Source organism: Rhinopithecus roxellana, chromosome 19, assembly GCF_007565055.1.
Source record: "Rhinopithecus roxellana isolate Shanxi Qingling chromosome 19, ASM756505v1, whole genome shotgun sequence".
NCBI lineage: Eukaryota > Metazoa > Chordata > Mammalia > Primates > Cercopithecidae > Rhinopithecus > Rhinopithecus roxellana.
In genome coordinates, this window is record NC_044567.1 from 3214651 (window position 1) to 3228590 (window position 13940).

General features: G+C 44.9%; 1 protein-coding gene across 4 annotated transcripts in view; it reads left to right on the forward strand.

Moving 5' to 3' along the window:
- Positions 1-633: 633 nt before the first annotated feature.
- FBXL20 (F-box and leucine rich repeat protein 20) overlaps positions 634-13940 on the forward strand; it is a 149416-nt gene continuing 136109 nt past the window's right edge. Inside the window, exon 1 of one of the 4 annotated variants that reach the window (XM_010379315.2) lies at positions 634-974. In XM_010379315.2, the coding sequence (XP_010377617.1) occupies positions 927-974 (48 nt within the window). In that variant the 5' untranslated portion in view covers positions 634-926. Of the gene's footprint in view, positions 975-1480; positions 1784-13940 lie in introns of those variants that run through there. The other 3 variants (XM_010379317.2, XM_010379316.2, XM_010379318.2) reach the window with 3 other exon arrangements.

The window sequence follows — 13940 nt, forward strand, 5'->3', positions numbered from 1 at the left end:
TTTGTACAGTGCTTTAAGAGTTTGGTAATATGCCCTCCAGCTAAAATATACCTATTCTTAAAGATCTGCAGCACTTGTTGCTCTTGTTAATTTCTTAGATGCATAACAAGTCGGTCGCTAAAACCACTAATTAAAAGGGGTGTGAGGAAGACCAACTCATAACTGCTTTGGAAGCATACAATTAGCAGTGCTGCTGCTCCTACCAGGACTGCTGGAATTTATTATACAGTTTCTAATAGTTCACGCTTAGGACATGATTTTGTAGTTTGTTGCTCATAGAAGGGGCAACACAACTACAAAATCCTGGGTTATTCCTTCGTGGAAATTTGGTCATAAATTCTGAGACTGTGAAGGCCAGACTTGTTAAAATAATATAATATGATGACACAGATCAGCTTCTATACGAGCCCAGGAGTATGATGAAGTGTTTCTTTCCATCGGGAAAACGCCCCCGCCTACTCGCTCACACACGCTTGTTTCTCCCGCCAAAATGACGTCAGGCCGAGGCCCTCACCAAACAGCGCCCTAACTGGCGGACAGGCAGGCTCTGCAGCCCATTGGGCGTCGGCGGCAGCCGAGCAGGGAAAACCAAAGGCCCTTCGGTCTCGCCCGCCCCACCCCCGGCCAAAAGAAGGGTTGCCCGGCTCCGGCCCTGCACCCCCGACCCCCGGCCCCAGGTGCAGCTCCGCAGCCATCCCCGGACCAGGACGGGCACTCGGCCTGCCGCTCAGCGCAACCAGCCCTCGCCCTCCCGAGCCATGCACAGGGAGACAAGCGTCCGGCACCGGCCCCCCAGGCCTCCCTGCAGCACCCCGTAATGTAATACACTCGGGTGGGGGAGGCGGCGGCGGCGGCGGCAATCGCGGAGGCGGCGGCGGCGGCAGCGGCACTGCCCCAATCTAGACACATCCAGAAAGAGGAGGAAAATGGCTCCGAGCAGGGACCGCCTGCTGCACTTTGGGTTCAAGGCGACAGTGAGTGACAGGGGAAGGGAGCTGGGTGGCCGGGAAGGGTGTGTGTGCCTTACAGGCTTCTGGGGAACAAGTAACGAGGAGTTGGGGGCGCGGGCAGAGGCTGAGGTTCTGTGCAGGTGGGTGCGTGCCTGTTGGCCCGCGGAGGGAGGAGAGGGGTACAAGGGGCAGAAGAGGGGCCCCGGCGCAGAGTGCGGTCCTGCTCTACTCTCCCTCGCCGGTCCGCGAGCACGCGCGCACTCGCACCCACCCCACAGACCCCTTTTCCACACGCACAGGCACTTCCCTGCCTCGCCTTCTCCCGATGGGCTAGCCTGTCTCGGAGGCGCAGGGGGTCGTGCCGCCGCCGCGCTCCGGCTGCTCCTGGGCGCACCGTCAGGGCCGGTCCCGTGTGGGGGAGGGGTGGTCTCGCGCCGCCGCCGCGCTCCTCCTCCTCCCACCCCTCCCCCTCCCCGGCGCTCCGAGGCCCGGGCGGCTCTGTCCAATGAGCAGCGGCGTTGCTGGCAGGTGGGGAGTGTTTTTGTTTTGGGTTGAAGTTGAGGCTGAGGAGAGAGCCAAGCTAGCGACGTGCAGTCGTTGCGGCCGCTGTCGCCACAGGAGGTGGTGGAGGCCCAGCCGGAGCCGAGAGGTCTCTCGTTCCCGTCCCACGGCTCCGGCCTCATCCCTTCGGCGCCTAGTCCCCGTCCCGGAACTCCCGGGCCTGTCCTGGGCCCCAGGTCTGTGCACTCCGCTCGCCGCAGAGCCCGGCCCGGGCCGCACCCGCCGGCCCCATGAGGAGGGACGTGAACGGAGTGACCAAGAGCAGGTTTGAGGTGTGAGCTTGGGGGGCTCAGGCGGCTTGAGGACAGGTCGCGCTCTCTCATCCCAAAACGTCCGCTCCGCAAGGAGCCTCCTCCCTGGCGGTCGCCGTCACCCACCCACTGGCGAGGCTGCCAGACTCCGCTCCCCTTTCTTGCGACCCGAAAGCCCAGCGCAGCCGGCTGCCCCCAGTCCCCTTGCCGATTCGCCCCCGGTCTCTTCCCACCGGCGGGCCCCGGCAGGGGATTAGCTCGGGCGCCCTAATTCCCCCCTCCCCCAGGATCGCTCAGCTTTCCATTCTTTACACAACCCTTGGCTTGCCTCCTTCCACCCAGCCATCACGGCTCCGGTCCACCAGAGCCTGCTGCTTTTCTCTCTGCCACTTTCTTCGTGACGCGTTTGTTGTCTATTGAGGGAGGAAATTAGGGGATGGATGCCATTTCTCCGAGTTTGAGACCTTGGTGAAACTAGGGAAGTGGGGGCGGTAGTCTGGGATGATAGAGGCGACCACTGGTTTTCGGTGCTGTGTTTGGTTTGGGTATTGTTCTGATACTTCCTCTTCTTCCCCGTGTGGTCTGTACTTCTGTAGCTCATTGTTTCTGGGAACCCTTGGATGTCTACATGCTTTGAGATTGGAACGAAAGTTCAGCAAATCCATTCCGGTCTGTCTTTTAGAAACTTTTTCTCCTCTAGCGAGGGAGGTTTACTGTCCTGGAATTGAGGAGTGGAAGGTCTTGAAAGCGTCTTTAGAGAGTAGTCCTCGTGCAGGAAAGAGATTCCTTTGGGAAGTGAAGTATTGTAACTACTGATGAATTATAATAGTGTAACAATATACTGGAAGGTTCCTTGAGGGTCAAGAGAAAGAAACTTCTACAGGAAAAGTAAATGTCACCTGGTCGTTTCTGGCAGAGAACCAGGCTGACCTGGGATCACTCACAGCTCAGTGGACAATCTCACTCGGTGTTTTTCTTCATCTCCATTTGAGAGATGAAATTGTAAGACGGCGAGACAAAAGTTTAAGAAACTGGACAAGTAGGTGCAGGGAGTGAAAACTTTTAAGGGTTGTCAGTTTAATCTATTATTTGATATCTTATTATGCGAACTGGAAAATAATTTGAATTGATCCACGAAGATCAAGATAGGAAGTGTTTGGGGTGAGTTTAAGTTCAGAGCTACAGTGTTACTGTTGTACTCGAAGAGTGGAGAAAATCAAATAATTGGCCTTCTTAGAGTTTTAGTATTTAACTTGATCACTAGAAGAAGATATTATGGAATATATTATTTGATTTTTAATAGAACATTGGATGACCCTCATGTACAGAGTCCAACTAAAGTTAATTTACGGTGGTTTCGTATTCAGTAGTACTGTAAAAATCCAGAATGTCACTAAAATTACTGAATAGATATTCAGCAGTTAACAGGAATCTTGAAAGGCAGTTCCAGATACTGAAGATTTGAGTCGGGGACAGTCTTTTGCCTGTGGAATTAGCTCTTTATCAGTTTGCTATTCATTTTAGGTTGAATAATTGTTGGAAAGTATTCTCTTGTGTGTGCTTTAAAATTACATTGCTATTTTGTGTTTTTATAATTCTCATATTTTAATTTACGGTCTCTGTAGGGGTGGCATACTGTGTAATAAAGTGCTAAGAAAATTTGTTGCTTTATTAAGAGGTTTCTTTTTAACTTGTAGCTGATGTAGCTGGCAACTAAAGCTTTCTAAATATGATCTGAGAAGGTAAAAAAAAAGAATAAGGGGGGGAATCCTTCTTGGACGGTTTCATGATTAAATGTTTGTTTATAAACTAAAAGCTATTCACTTCGTATGATGTGACGTGTTCCACGCCAGAGTACAGATGAGAATGGCTACAAATGATAGTGTTAATGAAGTTCATTGAGTATTTCTTAAAACCATTTACCTCTTTATTGACCTAATTTACAAGGACTGAGACAATTAGTAATTGGCTTCTTAGGAAGTAGTAAATAAACTTATTGCTTATATGTTGAAAATATTTTAAATATTTACTTTCAGTCAATAAAAGATACGTAAATAAAGCAGATCTAAACATTTACATCAAATGATATTTTAAATCCTCAAGATTACAGTCTGCTTCTTAAAGAACTGATAATTTTACAACTGTAAGCAGATAGCAGATCTCTCACTGAGAATATTTGTGGATGCATGAAATCTTTATATCACATAATAGCTAATCTCAAATTATGGCTGTATAAGATGTATTTTTCTTGGAGAAAATAATTGAAGCTCTATGATTTTTAGATAGTTGGTTCATTGAAATCCTTTTATAGGTGTGCTTTTATATGTTGTAACTGGAGGCCACACACCTTAAATCTCCCACTCTGGGTTAGAGCTATATATATAAAGAAAGAAGTTTAAGTTAAAACCAAGGGACCAGGTGAGGTGGCTCATGCCTGTAATCCCAACACTTTGGGAGGCCGAGGTGGGTGGATCACAAGGTCAGGAGTTCGAGACCGGCCTTACCAACCTGGTGAAACCTGGTCTCTGCTGAAAATACAAAAATTAGGTGGGCGTGGTAGTGGGAGCCTGTAATCCCAGCTACTTAGGAGGCTGAGGCAGGAGGCGAATTGCTTGAACCCAGGAGGTGGAGATTGTAGTGAGCCGAGATTGTGCCATTTTACTCCAGCCTGGGCGACACAGCAAGAGACTCCATCTCCAAAAAAAAACAACAACAAGGGAGAGTACCTGTTAGCCAGATGTGTAGCATCTTGTAGAATAGCCAAAGTAGATGACTACTGAATAAAGAGTCTCTACTTAAGAGATCGAGAGATGTGAAAATTCATGTTTTCCTTGCTGTGTCACCTGGGCATTAAATGTATATAGTAATAACCCTTGTAGGTTAATGTAGTATGTGCTGAATTGTGTTAGTCACTTAATTAAAACTTACCATTCAGATATTTTTTGTTATATTATTTATAGTAAACTTTGTAGCAAATTTTAGTAATTTTCTTTCAAATTTAATGATGGTTATTGAACACTTCCTGCATGCCGGACACTGAGCCAGATGTTTTACCTCGGTTATCTCTAGTTTTTGTTTTGTTTTCTTTTTTCTTTTTTTTTTTTGAGATGAAGTCTCGCTCTTGTCTCCAGGCTGGAGTGCAGTGGTGCGATCTCAGCTCGCTGCAACCTCCACCTCCCAGGTTCAAGCGATTCTACTGCCTCAGCTTCACGAGTAGCTGGGATTACAGGCGCCTACCACCACGCCTGGCTAATTTTTGTATTTTTAGTAGAGATGGGGTTTCACCATGTTGGCCAGGCTGGTCTCGAACTCCTGACCTCAGGTGATCCAGCCACCTTGGCCTCCCAAAGTGTTGGGATTACAGGCGTGAGCCACTGCGCCCGGCTAGTTACCTCTAGTTTTACTATTCTGTTTTACACTTGAGGAAACTGGAGGCCTGAGAGGTTAATAAGTAAGGTGTTCAAATTGCACAACTAGTAAGTGGGGGAGCCAGGATTCCAATCTGCATTTTTTTTTTGACTCCACTGTCATCCTGCTTTGTTTTTAGCATAACTAGCAAGAAGTCTATAAAATTTGTAGAAAAGAGCTTTTCTTCTTTTTTTTTTTTTTTTTTTTTTTTTTAGACGGAGTCTTGTTCTGTCGCCCAGGCTGGAGTGCAGTGGCCGGATCTCAGCTCACTGCAACCTCCGCCTCCCGGGTTCACGCCATTCTCCCGCCTCAGCCTCCTGAGTAGCTGGGACCACAGGCGCCCGCCACCTGGCCCGGCTAATTTTTTGTATTTTTAGTAGAGACGGGGTTTCGCCGTGTTAGCCAGGATGATCTCGATCTGCTGACCTCGTGATCCACCCGTCTCGGCCTCCCAAAGTGCGGGGATTACAGGCTTGAGCCACCGCGCCCGGCCGAAAAGAGCTTTTCTCAAGTTCATCCATTATATTTTATTTTGTATTTGCTACTCCTGGGCTCAAGCGATCCTCTCCCCGGCCTCCCAAAGTGTTGTGATTACAGGTGTGATTACCACACCTGGCCACCTTCATTTTAAGTGCCATAATTGACATTATCTTAACACTTAGTGAGATTAGTGTTTAAATATCTAGGCTAGCACTTGAGTCCAAGCTTAGGTTTCTTTCAGTTAAGCCTCTCCACTTTGTCGTACTCTTAGTGGCTTCATTATGAGGATGTAGTACTGTTGGAGGAAAATTCTATCTTAATGGGTTTATTAAAAAGCTTAATGTTAAAAAGTAATCATAGTGGTAACATTAACTGACATTCAGATACCATTTTACAGTTTAAACAGTGCCTGGAGATAAGAACCCGTAAGTTAGAAAGTGATATGCTCCAATTTGGATATTTTGAATCCATGTTCATTATGGTTTTTCATTACACCTCACTGCCTTTCTTATAAATCTGTAATATTACATGCAACCTGTAACCCTAGCATGTAATAGTTGTTTGCCTACTTGCTTCATTTTATCCAAAGTAACAAAAATCTGGCTGGGCATGGTGGCTCACGCCTGTAATCACAGCACTTTGGGAGGCCAAAGCGGGCGGATCACCTGAGCTCAGGAGTTTGAGACCAGCCTAGCCAACATGGTGAAACCCTGTCTCTGCTAAAAATACAAAAATTACCTGGACATGGTGGCGTGCACCTGTAGTCCCAGCTACTCCAGCGGCTGAGGCATGAGAATCGCTTGAACCTGGGAAGCAGAGGTTGCAGTGAGTCAAGATCATGCCACTGCACTCCAGCCTGGGTGACAGAGTAAGACTCTGTCTCAAACAAACAAAAAACAAAATAACAAAAATCTTAAAATGTGGCATGACAAAAAGAGCATACTACATTGTGAGTGAAGAGACCTGGATTTTTTTTTTTTTTTTTTTTTTGAGCCGGAGTCTTGCTCTGTCGCTCAGGCTGGAGTGCAGTGGTGCGATCTCAGCTCACTGCAACACCGCAAGCTCTGCCTCCTGGGTTCACGGCATTCTCCTGCCTCAGCCTCCCGAGTAGCTGGGACTACAGGCGCCCACCACCATGCCCGGCTAATTTTTTTTATATTTTTGGTAGAGACGGGTTTCACCGTGTTAGCCAGGATAGTCTCAATCTCCTGACCTCATGATCCGCCCGCCTCGGCCTCCCAAAGTGCTGAGATTACAGGTGTGAGCCACCACGCCTGGCAAGACCTGGATATTAATCTTAATTTTTTGCCAGCAACTAACCGTAACCTTGGTCATTTCTTTTTCTTTTCTTTTTTTTTTTTTGAGACGGAGTTTCACTTTTGTCTCCCAGACTGGAGTGCAATAGTGCAGTCTTGGCTCACTGCAACCCCTGGGTTCAAGGGATTCTCCTGCCTCAGCCTCCCGAGTAGCTGGGATTACAGGCACCCACCACAATGCTTAGCTAATTTTTGTATTTTTAGTAGGGATGGGGTTTTGCCATATTGGTCAGGCTGGTCTTGAACTACTGACCTCAGGTGATACACCCATCTCAGCCTCCCAAAGTGCTGGGATTACAGAGGTGAGCCACGACACCCGGCCTGGTCATTCTTTTTACTTTTCTAGCTTGGTGATTTCCCTCTTCTGTAAAGCAAGGGAATTAGAATCAATCACTAAGGTACTTTTTTCTGGAATCCTATGAATCTGTGATTTTTGAATAAAAGCAGAGGATCATATTTCCCTGGCCATTTTTTCTGAAACAGCCACTATAATATTTAAGTTTGTAGGCTCAGTCTCAGAATACACTGTTAACGCTGAAATAAAGACGTTTTTATCCATTAAAACTTTTATCGTCTAATTTAAAGAACATTGTGCATAGAAAATAGCCATATTTCCAAATTGGTACGTGTGAAAATGGTATATATTTTTCCAGTGGGTGACAGTAATTTGTTTCTTTTGAAAACCCTTGCAATGGGGTTGAGTACTGGTAAAACTAAGAAATTTTGTTTTTTACACTCTAGCAATTGATTTGAAAGCAATTATCTAACTTATAGAAAATATATATCAAAGGCCTGGGCATTTTGGACCCATTCAATCTGTCCTTTTTGAACAGTGTTATTGATGTTTCTTTATTGCATAATCATGGGTCCTTTTACCTTTTATTTATTTATTTTTGAGACAGAGTCTCACTGTGTTGCCCAGGCTGGAGTGTAGTGGCATGATCTTGGCTCACTGCAGTCTCCACCTCCCAGGTTCAGGCGATTCTTCTGCCTCAGCCTCCTGAATAGCTGGGATTACAGGGGCGTGCCACCACGCCTGGCTAATTTTTGTGTTTTTAGTAGAGATAGGGTTTTGCCATATTGGCCAGGCTGGTCTAGAAGTTCTGACCTCAAGCAATCCGCCCACCTTGGCCTCCCAAAGTGCTGGGATTACAGGTGTGAGCCACCACGCCTGGCCTACAAGTGGTCACACTTTTAAAGTCTTCTTATTGTTCAGGTCATTTGTCAGTTTTAACTGTTAGTGTTGATGATGCTTTTTAATCCTAATTTTAAAAAAAATCTATCTCTTTTCATTCCCAGAATTGTCTGTTTTCAAATCTTTATCTCATTTTTCTTGTAAATTTATAAGTGCTTGCTTATAGGCCAAGGATCTCATTCCTGCTCCTTAGGTTACTGTTTCTCAACTGGTAACATACGGGAAACTGAATTAAAAAATTCAGTATCTGGCTGGGTGCAGTATCTGGCTGGGCACTGTGGCTCGGGCTTGTAATCCCAGCACTTTGAGAGGCCAAGATGGGCGGATCACTTGAGGTCAGGAGTTCAAGACCAGCCTGGCCAACATGGTGAAACCCCGTCTCTACTAAAATTACAAAAATTAGACATGTGTAGTGGCGGACGCCTGTAATTTCAGCTACTCAGAAGGCTGAGGTGGGAGAATCGCTTGAACCGGGGAGGTGAAAGTTGCAGTGAGCTGAGATTGTGACACTGCACTTAAGCCTGGGTGACAGAGTGAGATTCCGTCTTAAAAAATAAAAAAGCAAAAATTCTGTAATCTCAACACTTTGGGAGGCTGAGGTGGGCTGATCACGAGGTCAGGAGTTCGAGACCATCCTGGCTAACACGGTGAAACCCCATCTCTACTAAAAATACAAAAAAAAAAAAAAAAAAAAAAAAAATTAGCCGGGCATAGTGGCGGGTGCCTGTAGTCCCAGCTACTTGGGAGGCTGAGGCAGGTGAATGGTGTGAACCCGGGAGGCGGCGCTTACAGTGAGCCGAGATCGCGCCGCTGCACTCCAGCTTGGGCGACAGAGCGAGACTCCGTCTCAAAAAAAAAAAAAAGTTTCGGTAATCTAACTAGTACTGTGGTTTTTGGAAAGGTATTTTTAGATGTTCAGAATAAAATATTCCATGACACCAGGAAAATCCAAAGGAGGGAGGGAGTAGAAAGAATGCCCTTGAAGTGACCAAATTTAGCTACTTGTGCATAGTTGTCTTTACACTGTTTTCCTACTTGATCTTCCAGACTTAGTGAGACTAAGCGAATTCTTAGATCAGACCCCTCTCATCCAAATATTGACTCAGAAAAGCCAAGGCATCCAGCTGTGGTTTTACAGTTTTATGTCTTAATGTAGTTGGATCCATTAGATATATAAAACATTTTTACTTAACAGCAACTAACAATAGGTGGTGATGTTGAACTGTGCAATAGTATTTGTGCTCAATTTGTCTTGCCTTAGTTGTATAACTTTTATAAAAAACAAAGTTATGTATTTAATATGATAAATCCAAACCAAATTTGCATTAGCTTTTGAAGATTGTTTCTTTTTTTTTTTTTTTTTTTTTTTTTGAGATGAAGTCTTGCTCTGTCGCCCAGGCTGGAGTGCTGTGGCGCAGTCTCAGCTCACTGCAAGCTCTGGTTCCCGGGTTCACACCATTCACCTGCCTCAGCCTCCCAAGAAGCTGGGATTACAGGTGCCCGCCACCATGTCCGGCTAATTTTTTTGTATTTTTTAGTAGAGACAGGGTTTCACCATGTTAGGGTGGTCTTGATCTCCTGACCTCGTGATCCGCCAACCTCAGCCTCCCAAAGTGCTGGAATTATAGGCGTGAACCACCATGCCCGGCCTGTTTCTCTTAAAATAATGATTTTATTGGGTATTTAGTAAAGATTAAATAATTATTTATTAGGCATGTGAGTTACAGCTCTAAGTAAGTAACATACTTATTCCATAATCATGTATCCTCAAACTGATTTTATGATACTCTTTTAATATGCCTCTTATCTAACAGTTGTAGTCAGGTGGAAATATAATGAATTTATATATCATTTTTGTCCTTGATCCCAGGAATTTCTGGTCAAAACAAAAAAGGAAATCCAATTCCATGTAAGTGGGTAATTAAGTTGATCTTAGGCTTTACTTTGGTGCTAAGACAGAAATTATATCTAACAACACTTCCATAAATGGAAGTGAAGGTTGGCAATATACATATAAAATCCTGGCCCAAACTTAATCAAATATAGTAACCGCTGTGGTGTTTGCTGGTATGACTTTCTGATCAAGTGGAGAATACATTTCAAAGCGAAAACTGGGGAAGCATTCTCAGTTTATTTATTTATTTATTATTTGTTTGTTTGTTTATTTATTTATTTATTTATTTTCCCTGAGACAGAGTTTCATTCTTCTTGTCCAGGCTGGAGTGCAATGGTGCAATCTCAGCTCACTGCAACCTCCGCCTCCCAGGTTCAAGTGATTCTCCTGGCTCAGCCTCCCAAGTAGCTGGGATTACAGGCGCCCGCCACAATGCCCAACTAATTTTTTTATTTTTAGTAGAGACAGGGTTTTGCCATGTTGGGCAGGCTGGTCTCAAACTCCTGACCTCAGGTGATCTGCCCGCCTTGGCTTCCCAAAGTGCTGGGAGTACAGGCATGAGCCACCGCGCTGGCCTATTTATTTTTTTTTGAGATGGAGTTTCACTCTTGTTGTCCGGGCTGGAGTGCAATGGCACAGTCCTGGCTCACTGCCACCTCTGCCTCCCAGGTTCAAGCGGTTCTCCTGCCTCAGCCTCCCAGGTAGCTGGGATTACAGGCATACACCGCCACGCCTGTCAAATTTTACATTTTTTTAATAGAATTGAGATTTCACCATGTTGGTCAGGCTGGTCTCGAACTTCTGACCTCAAGTTATCCACCCGCCTCGACCTCCCAAAAGCGCTGAGATTACAGGTGTGAGCCACCTGGCCCAGCCTCAGTTTTACTTTTAATTTGCAATAATAAAAGATACCTTAGGTATGACTATTGTGGGCACTTCATGTTTGCTTTAGTATCTGCAGAGTGAGGAATTATATGTGGCAGGAAGGCAAAAATGAAACTAAAATTTTTCTATTAGGATAGGTTCTTAAATGTAGAGCCTTTTTTGTACATGCTGCCCTTTTTTTTTTTTTATAGGTCCAAGAAAAGCCAGAGCCAACACACTGTAAACTGAATTGCAGTTATTGAAAAATAACCAGTTTTATTTTTTGTTTTCTTTTTTTTTTTTTTGGCAGAATCTCACTCTGTCGCCCTGGCTGGGGTGCAGCAATGTTCGCTCACTGCAACCTCTGCCTCCCGGATTCAAGTGATTCTGGTGCCTCAGCCTGCTGAGTAGCCGGAACTACAGGCACGCACCATGATCCCCAACTAATTTTTGTATTTTTAGTAGATATGAGGTTTCACCATGTTGGCCAGGCTGGTCTCAAACTCCTGACCTCAGGTGATCCACCTGCCTTGGCCTCCCAAAGTGCTGGGATTATAGGCATGAGCCACCTGGCTGTTTTGTTTTTTTCCTTTTTTTATTTTTTTCTGCTCAGTCTCGCAGTGTTGCCCAGGCTGGAGCGTGATCCCAGCTCACTTCATCCCCCACCTCCTGGTTTCATGGGATTCTCCTGCCTCAGCCTCCGATAGCTACGATTACCACACCACCACACCCAGCTAATTTTTTCTATTTTTAGTAGCGATGAGATTTCACCATGTTGGCCAGACTCGTCTCAAACTCCTGGCCTTGTGATCCAACCTCCTTGGCCTCCCAAAGTGCTGGGATTACAGGCGTGAGCCACTACACCCGGCCCTTTTTTTTTTTTTTTTTTCCCTTTTTAGAGATGGTTGGGGAAAACAAAAAGAAAGGGAGAAGGGATTTGTGGTTTGTAGCAAATAAATGATTTAAATCTTAGCTGCAGGGTTTTTCAGAGTTCTCTGTTGGAATGTTTTTTCATCTTTTTTTGAACCAGATCATCTGTATCTTTTGATGTTATTATTTTGAAATTAATTTGGATAAGGAGACAATGACAGCTTTAAGGTGATGTCATCAGGATTTTATGAAGGGAACTAGTTCTGAACTATGAAACAAAATGTGCTCTTACAATTTATATAAATTTGTGTGTTTGTGTGTGTGTATTATACATATTCTAGTGAAGTTCTAGTATTGCTGGTGTCTGTGGGACCTTGGGTAAGTTACCTCTCTGGACCTACATTGTCTCAACTCTGTTTCCCTCTAGCATGGAAATTCTGTGATTCTCTGGAGAGAGATTAGATAGTCAGTTTATTGCCAATGTTCTTAGATTTCTTTGCTTACATTTGCTATTGAAGAAAAGCCAGTTAGACTTTGTAATATTATCCTATATGCTGCTTTCGATTCCTGCTTCTTTTTTTCTTCTTCTTCTCCTTCTCATCTTCTCCTTCTTCTGCTTCATTCTTTTTCTTTTTTTTTTTTTTTGGCGACAGGTTGTCTTACTAGTTGCCCAGGCTGGTTTCCACCTCCTAGTCTCAAGTGATCCTCCCACCTTTACCTCCCAAAGTGCTAGGATTACAGGAATGAGCCACTGCACCGAACTGCAAATAAATTTTAAATGCTTTAGAGGAACTTATTATTTAATGGAAAAATCTTTTTACAGAGGGAAGAATACAACTAATGATTTTTTTTTTTTTTTTTTTTTTTTTGAAACAGAACCTTGCTCTGTCACACAGGCTGGAGTGCAGTGGAGCCATCTCCACTCAATAACCTCTGTCTGGGTTCAAGCAGTTCTCTGCCTCTGCCTCCCAAGTAGCTGGGATTACAGGTGCCCACCACCACGCCCGGGTAATTTTTGTAGTTTTAGTAGAGACAGGGTTTTACCATCTTGGCCAGGCTGGTCTTGAACTCTTCACCTCGTGATCCACCTGCCTCAGCCTCCCAAAGTGCTGGGATTACAGGCGTGAGCCACTGTACTTGGCCTACTAATGATCTCTTTATTCATCTCATTCAGTTTTTGTTTGTTTGTTTGAGACAGGGTCTTGATCTATCACCCAGGTTGGAATGCAGTGGCGACATCTGGGCTCACTGCAGCCTCGACCTCAGGGGCCCAGGCCATCCTCCCGTCTCTTGTCTCCCCAGTAGCTGGGACTACATGGTGCGTGCCACCATATCTGGCTAATTTTTTTTTTTTTTTTTTTTAGATGGAGTCTTGCACTCTATTACCCAGGCTGGTGTGCAGTGGCACCATCTCAGCTCACTGCAACTTCTGCCTCCCAGGTTAAAATGATTCTCCTGCCTCAGCCTCCCTGGTAGCTGGGATTACAGGTGCCACCCACCATGCCTGGCTAATTTTTGTATTTTTATTAGAGACGGGGTTTCACCATGTTGGTCAGGCTGGTCTTAAACTTGTGACCTCAGGTGATCCACCTGCCTCGGCCTCCCAAAGTGCTGGGATTACAGATGTGAGCCACCACGTCTGGCCAATTTTTGTATTTTTTTGTAGAGATGACGTTTCGCCATGTTGCCTGGACTGGTCTCGAACTCCTGGACCTTGGTTCCCAAAGTGCTGGGATGACAGGTGTGAGCCACTGTGCCCAACCTGATTCAGTTTTTTATATTGGGTTTATTAAACAGGAATGCCTATGAATTTTAATCTAGTTGAACAGTAATAATTTAGTAGTGTTTCAGTTTGGAATTTATACTGCAGCTATTATTGTACTCATTGTTAGGCAAATGTGAATAAATGTCTCCTAAGATGAGAATCTGGCACCAAATTGTTAAGTTGACATCTGGATCAGCCAGCTTTTATGCCCACCCTGCCCCGAGAAATGGGTCATTCTTCCTTCTCTGATATGTAGAAAGTAAAGCTATGACATGATTAAACACAGACATTAAAGATGCATTTATTTATTTATTTATTTATTTATTTATTTATTTATTTATTCATTTATTTAGAGACTGAGTCTCGCTCTGTCACCCAGACTGGAG